This window comes from Salarias fasciatus, chromosome 18, assembly GCF_902148845.1.
Source record: "Salarias fasciatus chromosome 18, fSalaFa1.1, whole genome shotgun sequence".
NCBI classification, from domain to species: domain Eukaryota; kingdom Metazoa; phylum Chordata; class Actinopteri; order Blenniiformes; family Blenniidae; genus Salarias; species Salarias fasciatus.
In genome coordinates this window covers 12,057,784-12,077,147 of record NC_043762.1, presented here as the reverse complement: position 1 = coordinate 12,077,147, position 19,364 = coordinate 12,057,784, and the positions used below count along the sequence as shown (strand labels likewise).

Sequence of the window (19,364 nt, the reverse complement as noted above, 5' to 3'; positions counted from 1 at the left end):
AATATCACTGACACATTGCAGACTTCTTTTCACAATTTGACTGAAGAATTTTAAAATTACAGCCACAAATCTGCCATTTCATCCTCATAATTCTGACTTTTCCCTTCAGATTTCTGACTTTTTTCAGATTTTTTTTTTTTTTTTTTTTTACCGTTTTGCTCAGATTTCTCAGAATAAAGTCAGAATTTTACAGTTTCATCCTCACAAGAATGTCCTTTCCCTCCAGATTTATGACTTTTTTTTTTAATTTTGATTTTATCTTCCTCAAAATTCTCAGATTAAAGTCTGAATTATGACATTTTCCTTTGGGATTTTAACCTTAAAGTGGGCCAGGACTTCGTTTTCCCCTTCGAATGATGAGATTAAAGTCACAACTTGATTTTTTTTCCCCCTACAAATGTTATAATCTTGAATATATACATCGAAGTGGGTCCATTTCTTATCCTATAGTAGCTTGGATTTTCAAAGTTTGAAAATGTTCAGTGTGGGTAGTTTACCAGCTGAAAACTTGAGGAAACAACCGTATTTGACGCGCCACATTTATTAAAAAGAGCATAATGTGTTTCTGCTCCCCCTCCTCCTCCACCCCCCGCCCTGCTCGCAGACAATAGCTCGCGCACACCAATACCGCCGCCGTGCGCACTGAGGACGCGTCCTGCCCCGTTCCTCCTGTTATCAGCGGCCCATGAGCAATCAAACGAGATCAGGACCCGCCTCTCGCTGTAAAACGTCTCCATGCCCTTCCATCGGGTCAAAGTCTTCACCACACCAACAACAGACGACGCATTCAGACACATTTTTCTCTTCTCCGGGACGATCCACTACTTTTCTTTTTTTTTTCATTATTCCGCGTAAAAATGGCTCCGCCGCTAAAATGGTGCGCTTTCCTCCTGCTGACGGCTCTCCTGCAAGTAAGTGGAACTGTGGGTAACGTATTAAAACAGACGTGGGGATTGTGTGTGGAGGTCTCACACAGGTGTGGCTCTCCTCTGCCTTCGTCGGTGTCAGGACGGAGAGATCCGCTTACGCAGCGTAAAGATACCAAAATGCGCAAAAGTTGTTGACGCGTTGTTTTCTATTGCCCTTGGGGAAACGTACATTACTTATTTATTTATTTATTTCTTAATGCTGAAGTCGGAATGCTGAAAGAGGCTCCACGCTTGAAGTTTGAATCCAAATTAAAGAGGAACGGTCTGTTTTTTTATTACGGAAGTAACGGATTACTTATAACTTTTTGAAACAGCAGCCCTTTCACTTCTAACTGCCTGGTTATGTATCAAATAAATGTGTTTGTATCTAATACTCTTATTAGTTTAGGAGATGAATACTTTGTACATTTAGTTGACAAGCTTTAACTTATTGACAATCCAGTCACATTTTAGAATAAATCAACTTCTTAAATCTTACATCAGTGAAATGAGTTGTACCAAAACAATATTTGTGGTGGGATTTAATATGTTGGTAAGCTGTACTTTTTAACAATGGTATTTCTACTTGTAATTAAGATGATGATTTATTGCTCTTGGCAGTACAATCAAATGTGCTTGGAGGTAATTCTCTGAGGAGCTTTTGAAATGAGCGCTTGGTACTTTGCATATTCACACTGTAATAAACTGGACTCTTACTTGTAACTGAGTACAATTTGGAAGTAGAAGTAACAAATTACAAATAATCAATCGCTGGAATTACCCAAAAGCTGTACTTTTTCTTGCATTTGAGTACAGTTAAAGTAATGTCAGTAGCTTTATTCAAGTCACAGATTACAAATACATGTTACAATAGTAGATTGACTTATAACTGAGTACAGCTTGTTTCTTTTTTGCAATGCAATTTATTGTTCTAAGAAAATGCTTACAACTAACGACTGGATAAGGTGAACTCCTCAATATTTTATAACATCAGGATGATTGCTCACATTACTGGAATCAAACAGTATCCTTTTTCTCTTTCAAGTTTGTGACTTCCCTCATACCTTGTTACAATTTATACAATGCACTCAGCGGAGTTACTTCTAAAATCCAAAGTAGATACATGGTTACAATTAAGAGTCATAATTTAAATAAATGTTTGATTCTTTGGATGGAGAAGATTCCGATTTGGAAATAGCATGGGCTTCGAGGGTGCAGCGTGTGACCCCCGGTGTGTCTTTGTGTCCTCGCAGGTCGTCCCCGTGGAGTCGGAGGGAAACGGTCTCCAGAGACACAAACGAGAATGGATCACGGCGCCCAGGCGGCTGTTGGAGAACAACGACTACACCGGCCTGGAGTTCATCGCAAAAGTCAGTCGCGCTTCATTGTCAATGCAATGCGGCAATGCATGTTTCATCAAGTTGAAGTACTCAGAGCTCAGTCAACACACCTAAAGCTCCACCCAGTAATCTGATTTATTTGTGCATGTATACCCGATAATCTGATTCATTTTTCCACGCAGTCACAAAACAAATCCCAGACAACATAAGTAGTCAGAACGCAAGCAAAGGAGGAAAGTAGAAAGTAAGAAAAAAAAAATTACAGCTAATGCTAAGATGCTAGCACCCATTAGCTCCTGCATTCCTAATGCTAAAGCTGTAATCTTTTCCACGTTCAACAAATTTAAAAGCAAATTTTACATCACAACAGCTCTAGCAGAGAGCTTCAAAATAAAGGACTTTTTCCATTAGTGTATTCTTAAAATGCACATAAATACATCATATCCGATGAATACAGTTATGAGTTTTTATCCTTATGTGAACAGAAATAACAATGTAGCACATAAACAGCCCATAATAAGGCCATATAAACAGCACAGACCAGTGCCATGTTAGTGCAGAAGCAGAATGACATTGAGAGTTCGGTTGTTTTTTTCCTGCTTTTTGCAGTGATTTGCCTTCAGTCTGGCTCGGATTTATCAGAAGCTCTGAAATGGTTTTTGAAACGTCACGTTTGAAATCACTGAAATGCCCCGCAGGTTGTTTTGCTAAGAAAGTGCAGCACAGACAAAAGAACACGCGACAGTAAAACCTGCCTCAAGGGCAAAAAAAAAAAAAAAAGAAAAAGGATCATTGTGGTGTGACGGGAAGGCAAAATACACCTGTAAAAATGACAGGCATACTCATTGCCCTAATTTCCCCATAAAATATCAGTTTAAAACGCCCCTGTCATGTTCTCACTCTGTGTTTTTGTATTCCAGATCCGTTCGGATAAGGAGAACTTCACCAAGATTCGATATTCCCTCACAGGGCCCGGGGTGGATCAAAATCCGGTGGGTGTGTTTGGTGTTGACCCCAATACCGGGTTTGTAAAAGTCTACACCATACTGGACCGAGAGAAGGTCGCTTCTTACCACGTAAGCGCTCTCAAATACTATTTCTAGAAGTAATCTGAGATTCAACCGCAAAGGAATGGTCAAATAATTTCTTCTTTTTTTTTTTTTTTTTTTTTATAGTTAAAAGGCATCGCTAAGTACATGGACGGCACCCGAGCTGAGAAGGATATCGACCTGATAATCACAGTGGAGGACGTGAACGACTGCCCGCCCGTTATTCAAATGAATCAAGTGGGATCCGTCAAGGAATCGAGTGCAGCAGGTAAAACAGGAAGACAAACTGTGTTCAGGCTGCGGCGTCTGGGTTAAAACAGTTTTTAGAAAGTGTCCTAAAAGTGTGAAAAATTGTTAAGAAATAGATGAAAAGATGTGAAACAGTTAAAGTCAACAAAAACACTTAATTTCATTGGATTTTATTAATTGATTTGCCGCATTGATCAACACAATAGGCTGTAAATGAACCAGAATTAGTCCAAACCGTCTACTTTTTGTCTCTTTCTTTAAAAACACAGACAGCGTTTGGCTGGGTTTTAATATTTTGTGCGTCGTTTGTGCTTCCAGGTACTGTTGTCATGAGAGTGATCGCTACCGACGCCGACGAGGCGAACACGCTGCACTCACAGGTCCACTACAGCATCGTGGAGCAGAGCAACGTCGGCGGGATGTTCTCCATCAACTCTCGAACCGGAGAAATCATAGTGCAACGCAACACTTTGGACCGGGAGGTGAGTCACGCTTCGTCTTCCAGTAATTTAACAGAAATTTTTTTTTAAAAATACTAAGTTTCACAATGACGCCACTTGCAATCTGAAAACACTATACACTTTGTTTTAATGGATGAGTCACATTGGGAGTACTTTTGTTTAAGATTTTTTTTTTTCTCATGTTTCATGTTTTAGACAAAGGACACTTACAATCTGATGATTAAAGCCTCCGACTTGAACGGAGCGTCAGGCGGTAACTCGGGAACCGGGCAGGTCCAGATCAAACTTCTGGACATAAACGACAACATTCCAACCCTGGAGAAAGACACGGTAGGTTTGACCAGAAAATGCCATTTTTAGGGTCAAACCAAATCTCTAAGAAAACACTTCCACTGGCCCACAGGCAGGAAATGGAACAAACCATTGTGAAGCAGATGAAGTGTTGTTATTCATAATTTTTACTGCAAATTATCTGTTTTCAGCCTTCTTCTTTGTCCCTATCATGTCTGATGTTGGCTGTTGTGTGTGTGTTTGTGTGTTTCATGATCAGTACGTGGGCAGTGTGGAGGAGAACACCGTCAACGTGGAAGTGTTGCGGATCCAAGCCATCGACAAGGACATGATGTACACCGAAAACTGGGAGGCGGTTTATGAAATCGTCTCCGGAAACGAAGGCGGTTACTTCACCATCACCACAGACTCGAAGACCAATGAGGGGATTATTATGATTAACAAGGTAAAAATGTGAAAAAAAAAAAAAGACTGCTGCTTTCATAGACTCGGTTTCCACAACATAAATATGTGATTCATGTGCTTTATTTAACTCACTGGGCTGGAATCTCCAGGCTCTGGACTATGAGGAGCTAAAGACGCTCAATCTGGACGTGGCCGTCTCCAACAAAGCGGCGTACAGCTCCTCCGTCGTGGTCACGGGAAAATCGTACCCCATCACAATCAACGTGGTCAACCAGAAGGAGGGCCCCAGATTCCAGCCGACCGTCAAGGTGGTGACCATCTCCGAGGACCAGTCGTCCGTCTCCATCAACAAGGTCATCGCCAGCTACGCCGCCATCGACAGCGACACGCTGCAGACGGCCACCAACGTGAGGTACAACTACTCTGTTTGACTTTTTTTAATCATCTCAGTGAAAAACGGTTTTATTTTGATCAATCAGTTGGGAAAACTTAATTGGTCTTGCATCTTTCATGCAAGTCAGTAAAATCTTTTCTATATTTTCAGGTATGCAAAGATCCGCGATGAGCAGAACCTGCTGATTATTGATGAGAGAACAGCAGACATCCGGCTGACCAAAGTGCCGGACCGAGAGTCCAAGTACTTGAAGAATGGAACGTATTACGCCGAGATTATCTGCATTTCCGACGGTGAGCCTCATAAACACGCGAGAGCGGTCAATCCTCAACTGTCACCGCGCAGGTCTATTCACTGTTGACGGCTTTCAGACAAACCCTCCAAAACCGCGACGGGCACCATCGCCATCCAGGTGGAGGACTTCAACGATAACTGCCCCACACTGACCGCCACCACGCAGACCATGTGCCTGGACGACAACGTGATCTACGTCACGGCCGTGGATGAGGACCTGTTCCCCAACTCGTACCCGTTTGAGTTCTCTGTGGTCAGCAGCAGCAGCTCGGGGAAGTGGATGGTGGAGCCTTTAAATGGTGAGAGCGAAGCCCTAATCAAACAAGAGTTCCCTGTAATCGGGACTTGGACATGAGTTAGCGTGACTGAGAGGGAGAGAGACAGCAGCTCTGCAGCTCTTCACAACAAAATAAATCTCTGAAGCTCCTCGATTGTAACAAACGTTCAAAATTTCATTGTAGCATTTGGTTCATTGTTCATTATTTACAGAAGTAACAGTGTTATTGTAACATGTTACTTCATAATGCATTCCTTTCAACAGTAATAAACACACGCCACATGTGAACATTGCCATGCCAGGTGGCGCACACCCATTATGTGGAGCCAAAAAGGGAGTAGTTTTTTTGCCCAAGGACACTTTGGCATCAAACTGGGAGACAATTTGTTGGAGCGATTAGCAAACAAACCAAATCTACCAATTTCATTTTGCCTCGTCGAGAATTTTTGGGGGGGGGGAAAAGAAAAAAAAACACGCACACGGCATTGGCTGTCAAATGGTGCATATTAGCCAGACCAGCAGTGACGTGGTGGTTCAGTGTTATGTGTTTGGATGCATGTAATGATCCAAAAGACCAGAGGTGAGAGAATGGTTGCAGATTTAGTGGCATTGTGTTTTCTTCCCTCTGCTTTTAGTGACAACTGCTTCGTTATATAACACTCATGAGTGACACAACGTTTTTATCACGGGAAGGATCCTCCGACGCCAGCTCCTGTTTACAGTCGGATTTGTCATTCACAGTTTTATTACTAAGTAAAGAACAAATGATCATCTAAACTTGGTAAAACTAAATTAAAAGTGCAATAAGATCAAAGTATATGGTGCTTTTTTCGCTGCCTCTGTAGCCCCAAAGTGTTTTACATTGGTAGTCACATTCACCCATTCACACACACAAATGAAAAAGGTCTACGACAAGCACATTTCTACCAACAGGCTGTCTGAGATTTGAACCTGCAACCTTGTTATTGAAAGACTAGCCACTGTACTATGTTTAAAAGAAAAAAAAAAAACAGCCTATCCGTATTTATTGTATCAGGTTCATCATCTAAATTTAAAGAGCGTGTACATGCCAACACAGTTGTAGCATGTAGCTTAGAAAGAAAAAAAACTTGTGTGATTGGTATATAATGTTTGTATTTACTCTAAATCATTGACCGTTAACACTCTGGGGCCTTTACATGAACCTGCCCTCTGTCTTTAGCAACCACCGTCATCCTTCGAGACCAAGCCAACTTGTGGCCGGGCCACTACAAAGTGATGGTGGAGATCAAGGACCAGCAGGGAAAAGTGTGCGCCGAGGACCAGATCATCGACCTGACCGTGTGCACGTGCCACGAGGTGACGAGGACGTGTTCGGCACGCAACGTGTCCACAGCCGGCCTCGGAGCCGCAGGGATCCTCCTCCTGCTTCTGGGACTCCTGCTGCTTCTGCGTGAGTGCACATATTTTCTCATCATAATCGTTTTCCTGGCCCAGTTACCTTATCCAGCATGTTGGAGCATGCTCTGAGAGCAAATCGAATGGGTGGGTCACAAAGATGAGGGAACATCCTGGCTCCAGCTCGCATTTTTACACAATTATTAGCTTATTGTGCCTCTTGACGTTAGAGGATAAAAGTAATTCCGATTGACGAGGACTTAGTTTGACATGATCACAGGGATTAATAAGGCGCTTTGCTTTGATGTGGTATTAAATGTGTCTTTTTTTGTTTTAGTCATTCCGTGTCTGCTACTCTTCTGCCTGTGCGGAGGAACCGCCGCTATCGGAGACTTCAAAGCGATGCCGTTCGAGACGAAGCAACAGCTGATTTCATATCACACCGAGGGACAAGGAGAGGACAAGGTGCTCTCATCAGCGCAACAGCTTCCTCTGCAAATTCGCAAACTTGACTCACTTTAGTTTTTTTTTTAATACATTTTCCTTTCAGGATGTTCCCCTCCTCCAAGTCCCGTTGGATGTGGATGCCGACACGCTCAATGCCACCAACATCAACAACTTTGGGAGCAAAGGCTACGAGTTAGGAGCAGCGGGCGGAGGACTGGGCGGAGGAGCGGGTTTCGGCATGAACACGTCCACTCTGGTGACTGAGAATATCAACATGTACAACCAGTACAGGCGAGGCGGCGGGCTGGAGGAGATGGATATGATGCAAGGACAAGGATATGGCTACTCGCATTACAGCGGCGGAGCTTTTGACGGGATGGCGCTGTCCGAACAGTTCCTGGGGGAGTACTATTCTAGTGTGAGTAACTTTCTAAAAGACTTATCCTTCTTTAACATTCTTTATAAAACATACTCAGGTGGATAGACGGTTGACTTTAAGTAACATTAGCCCGCTTCTGTGCTAGCTGTGAGTAGCATTAGCATGGTTGTAAGACAGTTAGCTTCCTTTTGTAGGTACTGCTTACATTTTGGGAGTTTACGTCAGCTGTTTCGTTGATGCTTCTTTCATGTTGTCAATAATTCATCAATCTTTTCTAGTAGCGCTAACATCCAGATGATAGAGCATCTTCCTTTGCTGGCACGGCTATGTGAAAAAGATGTCCTACTTAGAGCCAGGGTTAGCTAAGAGATGCAGTAAAGAAACTCCACGACACTTGTAAAGACGTAACAGTAATGAAGCACGAGGAGTCTGTACTTTCACAACAGTTGAAGTCCTGTATTATTTCTGCAGAAATCGAGCCACGCAGCACAGCAGCCTCAGCAGAAGGACAGCTTCCTGGTCTACGACTATGAGGGTCGCGAGTCTCTGGCGGGTTCTGTCAGCAGCTGCAGTCTTCTCGAAAACGACAATGACCTCTCCTTCCTTGATGACCTGGGGCCTAAATTCAAAACCCTGGCTGACATTTGTCAGGGAACCGTAGTGACCGAGACCGAGGATGTGACGGTGTCGGTTCCTCCCATCAGGCCTTCCACCTCGACTCACATCCACACTCACACGGAGACAGTGAGGGACAGAGACCGACTGGGCATCAACACTCTCAACACCTCCAACGTAGCATCTGGATCCTCCACCTTCATCCAAGAGAGCTTCACCAAGCGAGCCCAGGGGTTAACCACTGTTCCCAATGTGCAGATCCAGGAAAAGGTTGTCATTCCCAATCAGACGGTTCTCATCCAGCAGCCTGCCATGTACTACACCGCCGCACCCATGTACGTCGTCGAGTCTCAGCCCCAAGTCATGCTAGTGGCCGGCGGTGCCCAGCAGGCTACGGGCCAAGTGGGGCTGACTCAGGGGCTGGTGCAAGTCGGCGGCCTCCAAGGTTCCCAAGGCGTGGTGCTGGTGGACCGGCAGACGGGACCGATCGGGGCAGCGGGGCAGAGCGCGGCAGGCCTTTCCACGGGAACCACGTCCCGGTCCAGGCAGGTGCTGTTGGTGGAGAACGGCTCGTCGGGCAGGGAGCATGCCGCCGCCCGAGGCTTCGCTCAGGTGGGGCGGGACTCTGTGGATCACGGCCTGGAGGTCAAAGGTCAGGCCTTCCAGATGCACACTTCCGGCTTTTCAATGGGCTCGCGCGGGTCGGCGGGGTCAACTGAGGATTTCACCATGGCGGCCGCGCCCAAGGCGCAAGGGGCCCAGAGAGTGGTGGTGCAACGCAAGAAGGTCTCCGTGACAGAGAGAAACGTGGAGTCCACCTCCAGGGCTTAGAAGGACCCAGTTTCCAACACCAAATAAAAAATCCATCTATCCACGCAGGTAGAATTTAAAGTGTGCTAAAACCAGGAGAGTGCAATACTGTATGTCCTCATCAACAAGGTAAAACACTAAGTTCAGTTATTTTCTTGTTAGAATCAGACTTTTCATCGAGTACTGATAAACACAGTATTACAGTTAAATGAATAAACCATTCAGAGGCATTTAAGGTGTATTATGTGAACAAAAGGTATTTCCATACACTTCTGCTCCCAAAAATGTCCAGCCAGGTGTCAGATTACTGCCTCACAAGCCAAACAAGCCTGACACCCCACCTAGCATGAATCAATAGGACAGATCCAAACAAGCCCATGGTGCACCCATGAAACAAAACAAACAATAAAAAAAGGGAAAACTTCATGTCCCGATGCATAGTACCTGGAACAAGCACAGAACAAATTATTTAAAAAAAAAAACCCTGTAGCTTGTCAGGAGGCTGTAATAAATCAGTGGCAATATCCCAGCCTGTCACACCAGGTAAGAAGTTCTGTTTACATGTTTAAGAGCGGTTGCAAATAGAAGTCAAGCAGAGAGCACTCCAGTGGGAATGTGTGGGAAAGCAAACAACAATTCATATTTTATTTCAAAGACAAGACTTGAGAGAACTTTTCTTCTGATCAGAGAGCGGGTGATGGAAATATCTGCTGGACACCACTGGTACAGACGTTTAACTGTTTCAAGGATGTGACCGTGTGCGATCTTACTAACCTACACGACATTGGAAAGAGCTGCTGTGACTGTTACAGTCAGCTGAACGAAAGCACGCTTTCAAGACCAGATTCTTACTTTAAATTTTTTTTTTTTTTTTTTAATCACGCTGGGTTTGCAAGCTTTAGCCGTGCTAGAAGTTATTTGTCTCACTGTTGAACTGCTGTACTTGATAATCAGGAATTGCTTGGAGGCCTCGCCGAGTAGGGAGAAGGTCGATGTTTGTTTTATATACTTTCCAACTGCTGAGCCCCGCCCTCCGCCTGCAAACCAAAGAGAAGACCAAACTCATCCCAAAAGGAAGACGTCTGTGATCCAAAGCAGCTCCTTAAATGCACATTGAGTTCTTGCACTCTGTTTTTTGGTCTTTATGTATATTTCTGTAGTTCTAAAATGTCTCATTTCTGTACAGAAATCCTGATGACACCATGACAGTCCTTTTTTTATGTATTGGTGTGTATGTGTGCATAAAGGTTAAATCATTAGGGTATGTGCTAAATAATAAAGGGTGAGCTTGTAAAGCACTGAGATCAATGTGTTTTTAAGGTAGTGCACCACTGCTTTAGCAACATGCTAATAAATATGTTTTAATTATTTTTTTTTTAAGTTTTGTATTTTCCGTCATAATAAATCAAACACAAAGACTATTTGGCTGTCTTTCCTCATTTTACACACTGTCTCAAGATTTACATCAATTATGTAACTTTGTATGCCAAAAAAAAAAAAGTGTAAATTTTTTATAGAAAAATTGTTGGCAACAGACAGGAACTGTTTAGATCTCAATAGCTCAAAAACTATTAAACACACCATGAAGTTTCCCTGTTCGGGATTATTTTTATCTCACAAATAGCTTCATTCTCTGGATTTTTAGTGGCTGTTGAACGTTGGGTTTGTCGACAGGTTTTTCTTAGCTGACCTGTGTCAAAAGGACAAAACAGGTTTCTTGATCGACGAGTGAAAAGAGGGTCCATTCAGGCGTCGCCTGAACAAAGAGCTGAGAGAGTGGCGGATCAGGTTCCTGTCACTGATAACAGGAAATGTCCCCAAAAAATGCGTTCAGGGATAAAAGCAGGACTACAGACTCATAAATACCTAAAAGGTAAAAGGTCGACTGAGCCCACAGAGACGTTTTGATGACTGATTGACTCTTCAAGATGTCAGCAGTAAGAGTGTCCACCTTTGGGGGCGGAGCTTAGACAACCTCCACAGTTCAGCTCTGAAAACAACTGGGAATTCAGAAACACTTGTTCTTATGTAGCGTGATGAACTTTGGTTGACTTTGTCCTTTGTAATAAAATATCTTCAACTTTCTGTTTAAGCAATACGTGTTAATGTGAGCACTTTTTTTCTTTCTTTCCCTTTTTTGTTAAGATTTCATCACACCAATTACAACGATGACGCCATTCTGAGGAAAAACCGCTCCTGGGTTGGTGGAGACACCCTTCCTCATTCTTCTTCTTCTTCAACACTCCCTTTCTATAGTAAATATATTGAACACAATCAGCCTACGGCTGCATGATGCATCAAATGCTGTCGTAATTTACCATCAATCATTTTTTGAAAAAAGTGAGTGATCTTTTTTTTTTTCTTTTTTTTTTTTGATCCGGGAATCTTTTTTTTTTTAATTCAAAAAAACAAAACAAAACAGACAAACAGAAAGAAAAACAAAACACAAATTTGTGTCAAATACAATAAATAAAAGCATCATTAACAACTCAAGTTGACAAGAGGGTTTTGCAGTCATGCAGGCACTAGATGCTACAGTGAAGAATTTGGTAGGTATCAAGTGTGTGATTCACGAGGTATATCTGTCCAAGATAGTCCAAAGAGGCCCCTCTGCACAGTCTGTGCATTTGTAGAGCCGATGTGGTCCAAGAAAGGAGCCCAGGTTTTATAAAATAATGAAGGTTTGTCTTTAGTCCAGTAGGTCATTGCCTCCAAAGGGATAAGTTCCATGATATTCTGTCACCACTGTGAGAGTGTAGGAGGTTTTTCAGAGATCCACTCTCCAGTAGAATACACCTTCTGGCACTAAAGAGAGCACATCAAGCAGCGCTGACAGTAAGTGATGTCGTTCAACCACACCACTGTATGTACATCTTAAAGGAACATGAAATATATATCACCTGGTTAGCAAGTTATTGAAAAAAAAAGGAATTATTATTGTTATTTGATTAGTTGCTTGTAGTGTTTTCAGTTTTAATCGCATTAATGGCGGTTAATCAATGGAGGCCTGTCAACAGTTAATTTTCTTTAAATTGCAATTAATCGCATCATTTGTGAATCTGTAATAAAGTTTAAAACGAAGCATCTAATCTTCATAATTCACCTGAGTTTTATCGTCTGTTTCTTTTCTTTAAGCCAACTGTGATTAATGGCGATTTTGACAAAATGTTTGACAGCCCTCCACTGGTTAATCACAATTAAAACTGACAAAGAATGGATTCATGACCAAATGATGAAAAGAAGAGGCAACTCCAAACCAAAGATAGTTCTAAATAGGCTTAACAAGCTGTATTGAATCTTTCCAGTTCATTTTTTATTATTTAGATAATTCTAGTACGTTTTGTTTATATAATTTAGTTTCTGACTCAAAACTGCCGTAGACGTTATTGTCATTGTTAGTGCCTGAGCCGGTGTGTCCACACTGACAAACACATCATTACAATAATTATTGCTTTTATGTGTGTGTGTGTGTGTGTGTGTGTGTGTGTGTGTGTGTGTGTGTGTGTGTGTGTGTGTGTGTGTGTGTGTGTGTGTGTGTGTGTGTGTTTATATCCCACCAGCACACCTATAAGTTCAAATGTTGTTTTACGTTTGTAGTTGAGCACATGTATCTGTCAAGCTGTCAGTCTTACCCAGAATTCACTGCTCTTGTATGTGTGTGCTTGATTTGAATATAGTAATCATGAAACAATGAGGGAAAGAATGAGTGCGGTGAGTCCCTACCACCATCTGAAGCACACATGACATTTCTGGAATTTGACGCGGTGTATCTTGAACAGTAACGTCCTGTTTCATTTCCGTTCACTAATTTCTCTTAATTATAGTTATCTTGTAATACATTGTTCCCCTTCTTATGCGTGAGCCAAAACAACAATGACCTCCAGATGGCACAGTGCTGCAAACTTTCCCCTCTCACTTACATTCAGTTAAAAACTGCTCTGAGCTCTTCTAATTATGAATCTTTCTTCTGTTTCTGACATTCAGGAGAAAAGTAGGTCAGCAGATGACCTGGAATCTCTCAAATTTCAGAGCCCGCTTGAGCCGATCTGAGCGGCAGCTTTTAATAAATCAAACCTCGAGCTATCGTTCCACTTTCGAGCGTCGTTCCTCCAGAAGGCCGGATCACTGGTGAACTCTAATGTTTTGAACATGTTGCCTCCGGCTTCACGTCTTCATATCTCCATTTTTTCCCCCCTTCATAAATCTCAATCTCATGTCAAGCACATGTTTTTCATCTACCGTCTGATGGAAAATTCTTGCTGTCAGAGCCGTGACTTGGGTGCGGCCCGACTTGCAGCCCTCGGAGAGAAGCCCAGCGCGGCCCGCTCCTTTCTCCATCGGCCTGAATGTGCTGACAGGAGGGTTTCATCATGTCGCCGTCACACGCTAGCTTGCACTTCTTCACAGATTATCGTCACTGATTAGTGTCTGCAGTGAAATTCTTCAGTTTCCCTGCTCAGATGTATTTATTTACTGCCACTCAGGCTCCTCCCTGATTGCTTTGGACGTGTCAGCTTTGTACCTACTTGTAAAATAATGTCATAGATGTCACGGCGGCTGTCACCCTCTGCATACTCCAACCGACCTCAAACCAGCAAGAATGTCTGGTGCAGGTGCCTCCTCTGATTACTGCTCTAGATATGTCACAGAAGCATTTGATATGTGGCAGGCTATCATTGAACCGTGAACGAATAACATCCCTGCAGCGGATCCCAGCTGGCTGTGGGCGACGGCGGGTTACAGCAAGAACAGGTCACTAGGCCGTCATACAGTCAGTAAGTAAACACACACAAGCTAAGGGAGAACATGTTAACTCCACACAGAAAGGCCCAGAAGGCCAGACTTGAACCAGGAGTATTCTCATTGTGTGGCAGGAGTGCTAACCACTACACCACTGTGCACAACTTAAGAGTCAAATGTAAAGAACACAAACAGCCGACTTCTGCAAATCATCAATCATTTCTGCAGTCTGAAAAAGTGACAGGTAAAGTGTTTGTACTGCATTACTTTACCTTATTATCTATGCTTAAGTATTAATTATGGTGAGGACTTTTTACATTTCCTTCCTCCACATGAAGACTACCTTCACTCCAATACTTTATAAAGTTTAACGTGTACAAAATCGACACCAGCTTACACTGTTTATCTATGATAAAATCGACATGAAAAGACTAAAATCAGGTAACAATGATGTGTCTAATTGGTGTATATTTCTCATATTAAACTGTTTAAAAAATGTTTTTGATGCATCTCACATCTGTTTTTCCATTACTTTCAGAATACAAGTTGCAAACATGTTCAGAATGTTTACTGTTACTTCTCTTATGGGTCACAAAATGGGGTTCAAATGAGGCAAAACAGCAAAACTAAGTACACCGATGATTAATATGCCACATAATTGTATGTTCGTGTCTCCTGTCGTTGTCATTGACTCGTTAGTTTGGGAGGAAAGAAAAAGATAAACTCAGGATGTTTGAATCAGACGTTTTATTGCAGACTTGGCACGATGAATGCGAAGTAAATGTTACAAAACTGTATCAAGGACGAGAGTGGGCATCATGACTGACACTTGCGAAGCAAAGGCTAGAACACTTGCATATCTTCACGTTTCTACTGCCACTCGTGATCTTTGTCAGTACAAGCTGTATTTATACGCAGCAGAGGTTTGGCTAAACACTTATGTTTCTTGACTTCGTTGAATCTGTAGCTCACAGCTGATGATCTTTCTGCACGTGTCCAACAGCAGTTCTTCTGGTTCCGGGTCAGCGCTTCGCCATCAGTGGCGAACGCCGTGGTGAATGTCTTCCTCGTCCTCCATTTCGTCCTCTTCGTACTCGCCCATCTCGTCGGCGGTGGCGTCCTGGTACTGCTGGTACTCGGACACCAGGTCGTTCATGTTGCTCTCGGCCTCGGTGAACTCCATCTCGTCCATGCCCTCGCCGGTGTACCAGTGCAGGAAGGCCTTGCGGCGGAACATGGCGGTGAACTGCTCGGAGATCCTCCTGAACAGCTCCTGGATGGCCGTGCTGTTTCCGATGAAGGTGGCGGACATCTTGAGGCCGCGCGGCGGGATGTCGCAGACGGCGGTCTTCACGTTGTTGGGGATCCACTCCACGAAGTAGCTGCTGTTCTTGTTCTGCACGCTCAGCATCTGCTCGTCCACCTCCTTCATCGACATGCGGCCCCGGAAGATGGCCGCCACGGTGAGGTAGCGGCCGTGCCGGGGGTCGCACGCCGCCATCATGTTCTTGGCGTCGAACATCTGCTGCGTGAGCTCGGGCACGGAGAGGGCGCGGTACTGCTGGCTCCCCCTGCTGGTGAGCGGCGCAAAGCCGGGCATGAAGAAGTGCAGGCGGGGGAAGGGCACCATGTTGACGGCCAGCTTTCGGAGGTCGGCGTTGAGCTGGCCGGGGAAACGCAGGCAGGTGGTCACCCCGCTCATGGTGGCCGACACCAGGTGGTTGAGGTCTCCGTAGGTGGGCGTGGTCAGCTTCAGGGTGCGGAAGCAGATGTCGTACAGCGCCTCGTTGTCGATGCTGAACGTCTCGTCCGTGTTCTCCACCAGCTGGTGGACGGACAGGGTGGCGTTGTAGGGCTCCACCACGGTGTCGGACACCTTTGGGGAGGGCATGACGCTGAAGGTGTTCATGATGCGGTCGGGGTACTCCTCGCGGATCTTGCTGATGAGGAGCGTGCCCATGCCAGAGCCGGTGCCGCCACCCAGGGAGTGGGTGAGCTGGAAACCCTGCAGGCAGTCGCAGTTCTCCGACTCCTTCCTCACCACGTCCAGCACCGAGTCCACCAGCTCAGCTCCTTCAGTGTAGTGACCTTTGGCCCAGTTGTTTCCAGCCCCACTCTGACCTGCCAGATGCAACATTGAAAAGAAAAAGGTGGCAGCACTGAGTTAGTATCCAGTTTGTATGTATGAATGTTACAGCTGTGCTTTTTATTTAATGCTGGACAGAGTCAGGCTAACTGTTAGCATGCTAACTTCAGTACACAAATTCATCAGTAAAATGATTGCAGCTTTCTTTTATTGGCTAGAGTTTGGTGTTTGAAAATTTTACATACAATATCTTGAAGATGATATGTGTTTTATAATTACAAAAGCAAATAAAATTCGATTTTTTTAGCAAATTATTTTTAAACTTACAGAGCTAATAATACCAACAAAGCACGACCCTGTCAGATAAACAATCCCCCCCCCCCTGTTAGAATGTTACCAGTTTCATCCAAACCAGTTCAAGAAAGAATCAGCGTGACACTGCCTGAAACTAAACTGCCAAACTGTTCAACACAAAGTCTGAAGGTAGTCTAAAAGTCCAGACAGAAACTAGTCCAAACCAGGAGTAAAAAGCAGGTCTACAGCCAACCAGAAACTTGTCTATATTCTAAATACACATGGAAAATTAATCCAAACCGATATGAAGCCTGAAATTACATAAAATCCTTTAAAAAAAACCTTTCAAAAACTAGTTCGAACCTACACCAAACCAGAGACGGAAAGAAAACAATTCAAATGAGTCAAAAAACAGTGAGAAACTAATCTGAACCAAAAGTTATTACTACAAACAGTAAACAACAAAAAAAAGGGAAAACTGAAAACTAGTCAAAACTCAGACAAAAAACAAAGAGAAACTAGAATAAATATAGGTCGAAAAGCAGTACAGAACCAGTTTAAATCCAGAGTTAAAAAAAAAATACCACAAACTAGACTAAGCATCACCAAAAAGTACTTTTTGTCTGAAACGTCTCTGTATTCACTTTGAGCTATGAAACAAAAGCAGGTAGTTTATGATGAATAGACTGTATAACCTGTGCGTGCGTGTGCATGTGTGTGTGTGTGTGTGTGTGTGTGTGTGTGTGTGTGTGTGTGTGTGTGTGTGTGTGCGTGTGTGTCATCCCAGTCTCCTTTGTTTTCAGCACTGCAGCAGTAACTCCCATTGGCCTGTCATTTTTCTGCTGAGTCACCACTCAGCCTGACACAGCTTCACGCCAGCCGTGCGCCGCACCGTGCTCACATCACCGAGGCGCTGCGGATGCTCGGCACTGTCAGGTGGAATCGAACCGGGAACGGATTCTCGGGCTGTGACAGCAGCTGACGCGGCGTCTGCTCACCGAAGACGAAGTTGTCCGGCCTGAAGAGCTGTCCGAACGGGCCGGAGCGCACCGAGTCCATGGTTCCTGGCTCCAGGTCCACCAGGATGGCACGAGGGACGAATTTACTGCCTTTGGACGGGACGGGGTGAGAGGGGAGAGAGAGGCAGGAGATGGAAAAGGGAGGATAATATGCACAGTCTCACTGTCCATGATGCCCAACGCTTATTTGAAATCATGCATGCTTATTACAGCATACATGCATACATACATACATGCTTATGCTTACTATACATGCAAACCTGTATTTATATGAGGAATTAAAATCCTGTTTTGTGTGTCTCACTTGCTCCACCCTTCTTCAAGCCAAACTGCTGCAGCATGCTGTACTGCTTGTTCCAGGCAAGAGGGGCTTTTTTTTTTTAAACTGCTGAGCTCTGCAGAATCCAACCAAACCAGAATGCATTCTCTCCCTGTAGCATGCATGTTTCTTTTTTCACTAGGTTTAGAGTCAAAAACCGACTCACCTCAGTATTAATATTTCAGTTTCTTTTTTCATTCAAACTGGCTGACTTGTGTGTTAAATCCACATGCAGTAGTGACCCACTAAAAGACTGATGCCAGCATGCAGCGTGGAAACAAAGGGTCAATAACGCCTGCTGCTGCTGCTGCTGCTGCTGCTGATGGTGTGTGTTGGCTGATTGATTGCAGTGTAAAAGCAAAAGCAGCCATCCTGTTCAGGGCTTACATGTTAGCCAAACAGGTAATGTGTGCTGGATAAACACCGGATCAAGTAACTGCTACTTCTAGAAAGAATTTGTTCAAAAATCCAGCTTTTATAGCAGAAATAAGCTTCACTCATCGTGCTCAGTGTGGATGATGCAACTGGAACGACCTTCAGCATGCCACGAGCGCTCAAAATCAGCAAGGCACAGAGACCGGGTCAGCTATACAGAGACTGCAGATACCTGTGCTCCCTACAGAGAGAGACAGAGGGAGAAGGAGGAGGAGAGAGGGAGACAGAAAGGGAGATTTTAGCAGGTCTGCTGGCCTAAATACCCCCCCTCTGCACACAGTGGGACCTACTTTCCCCCTGCAGCTTCATCAGTGACAGTGCAGGACTAAACCAGGTCTGTGCAGCTTAAAGCCATGCAAGTCCAATAAGCAATAAAAACATAATGCAGACATGTCATTTAGATGCATATCTGAAAGCAGATCACCTGATGCCTCATTGTAGTAGACGTTTATCCTCTCCAGCTGCAGGTCACTGTCACCTTGGTAGCTGCCGGTGGGGTCGATGCCATGTTCGTCACTGATCACCTCCCAGAACTGAACAAAACAGCAAAGGAGTTAGTTTCATTTCAAGGAATTTAGGGTTGAAATGTTATTTATTTATTTATTTATTTTTTTTGAGGCACGTGCGTCAGGAAGGGAATCAGGTTTCTTTTCTTTCTTTCTTTCTGTTTTTTTTTTTTTTTTTTTTTTTTTTTTTTACGACGCACATGCAAGCAGCGGCCAGTGCCACCGGACTGAACCGCGCCCTGCACCTCTGGGCAAGCTTTAAACATCAACACCAAACTTTATTTCTTTTTAAAGACACCCCTTTCTTAGCAAATCAGAAGACGGTTCAATTAGCTTTAATTTAGTCGCGCGCTTAACAGGTGATAAGTTCGATTCCCTGCAGGCAGAGAGTGAAGCGGCGCTCTTTTATTACCTTCGCCCCGATCTGATTCCCACACTGTCCGGCCTGGATGTGCACGATTTCCCTCATGGTGAGCTGCGGATGCGGGCAGGAGAGCGTCTTTCTCGTCGGCTTCCACTCTTCTGGGGTCTCGTGCACTCAGAGCCTCCGGAGCAGCGCGCGGAGGGGAGGGGAGGGCCGGGATGGAGCGGGTGACGCGGCAGCATCCTCAGCATCCCTGTCAGCCAATCAGAGAGCAGCGGTTTGATGCAGTGGAGCAGAGGACGGTG

The 19,364-nt window shown here is 44.2% G+C and overlaps 2 protein-coding genes across 3 annotated transcripts; one reads left to right on the top strand and one right to left on the bottom strand.

The window, feature by feature from the left end:
• The first annotated feature begins 767 nt into the window (after positions 1–767).
• On the top strand, positions 768–10,714 carry LOC115405651 (desmoglein-2-like). The gene is made up of 14 exons (XM_030115288.1): positions 768–911; positions 2,162–2,278; positions 3,169–3,324; positions 3,424–3,565; positions 3,865–4,028; positions 4,203–4,337; positions 4,558–4,743; positions 4,853–5,115; positions 5,248–5,390; positions 5,469–5,690; positions 6,870–7,100; positions 7,383–7,510; positions 7,596–7,910; positions 8,343–10,714. Exons 1-14 carry the CDS (start codon positions 858–860, stop codon positions 9,315–9,317), a joined length of 3,231 nt encoding a protein of 1,076 aa, XP_029971148.1. The 5' UTR covers positions 768–857; the 3' UTR covers positions 9,318–10,714.
• Positions 10,715–14,990: 4,276 nt separating this feature from the next.
• LOC115404955 (tubulin beta-2A chain-like) lies at positions 14,991–19,266 on the bottom strand. 2 transcript variants are annotated; one of them, XM_030114316.1, is made up of 5 exons: positions 19,108–19,266; positions 18,614–18,722; positions 18,362–18,370; positions 17,415–17,525; positions 14,991–16,157 (listed from the first exon to the last, which is right to left on the bottom strand). In XM_030114316.1, the coding sequence occupies exons 1-5, from the start codon at positions 19,162–19,164 to the stop codon at positions 15,073–15,075; spliced, it is 1,371 nt and encodes a 456-aa protein (XP_029970176.1). In that variant the 5' UTR covers positions 19,165–19,266; the 3' UTR covers positions 14,991–15,072. The 2 variants fall into 2 exon arrangements, with proteins under 2 accessions (XP_029970176.1, XP_029970177.1); XM_030114317.1 differs by lacking the exon at positions 18,362–18,370.
• Between the last annotated feature and the right edge of the window lie 98 nt (positions 19,267–19,364).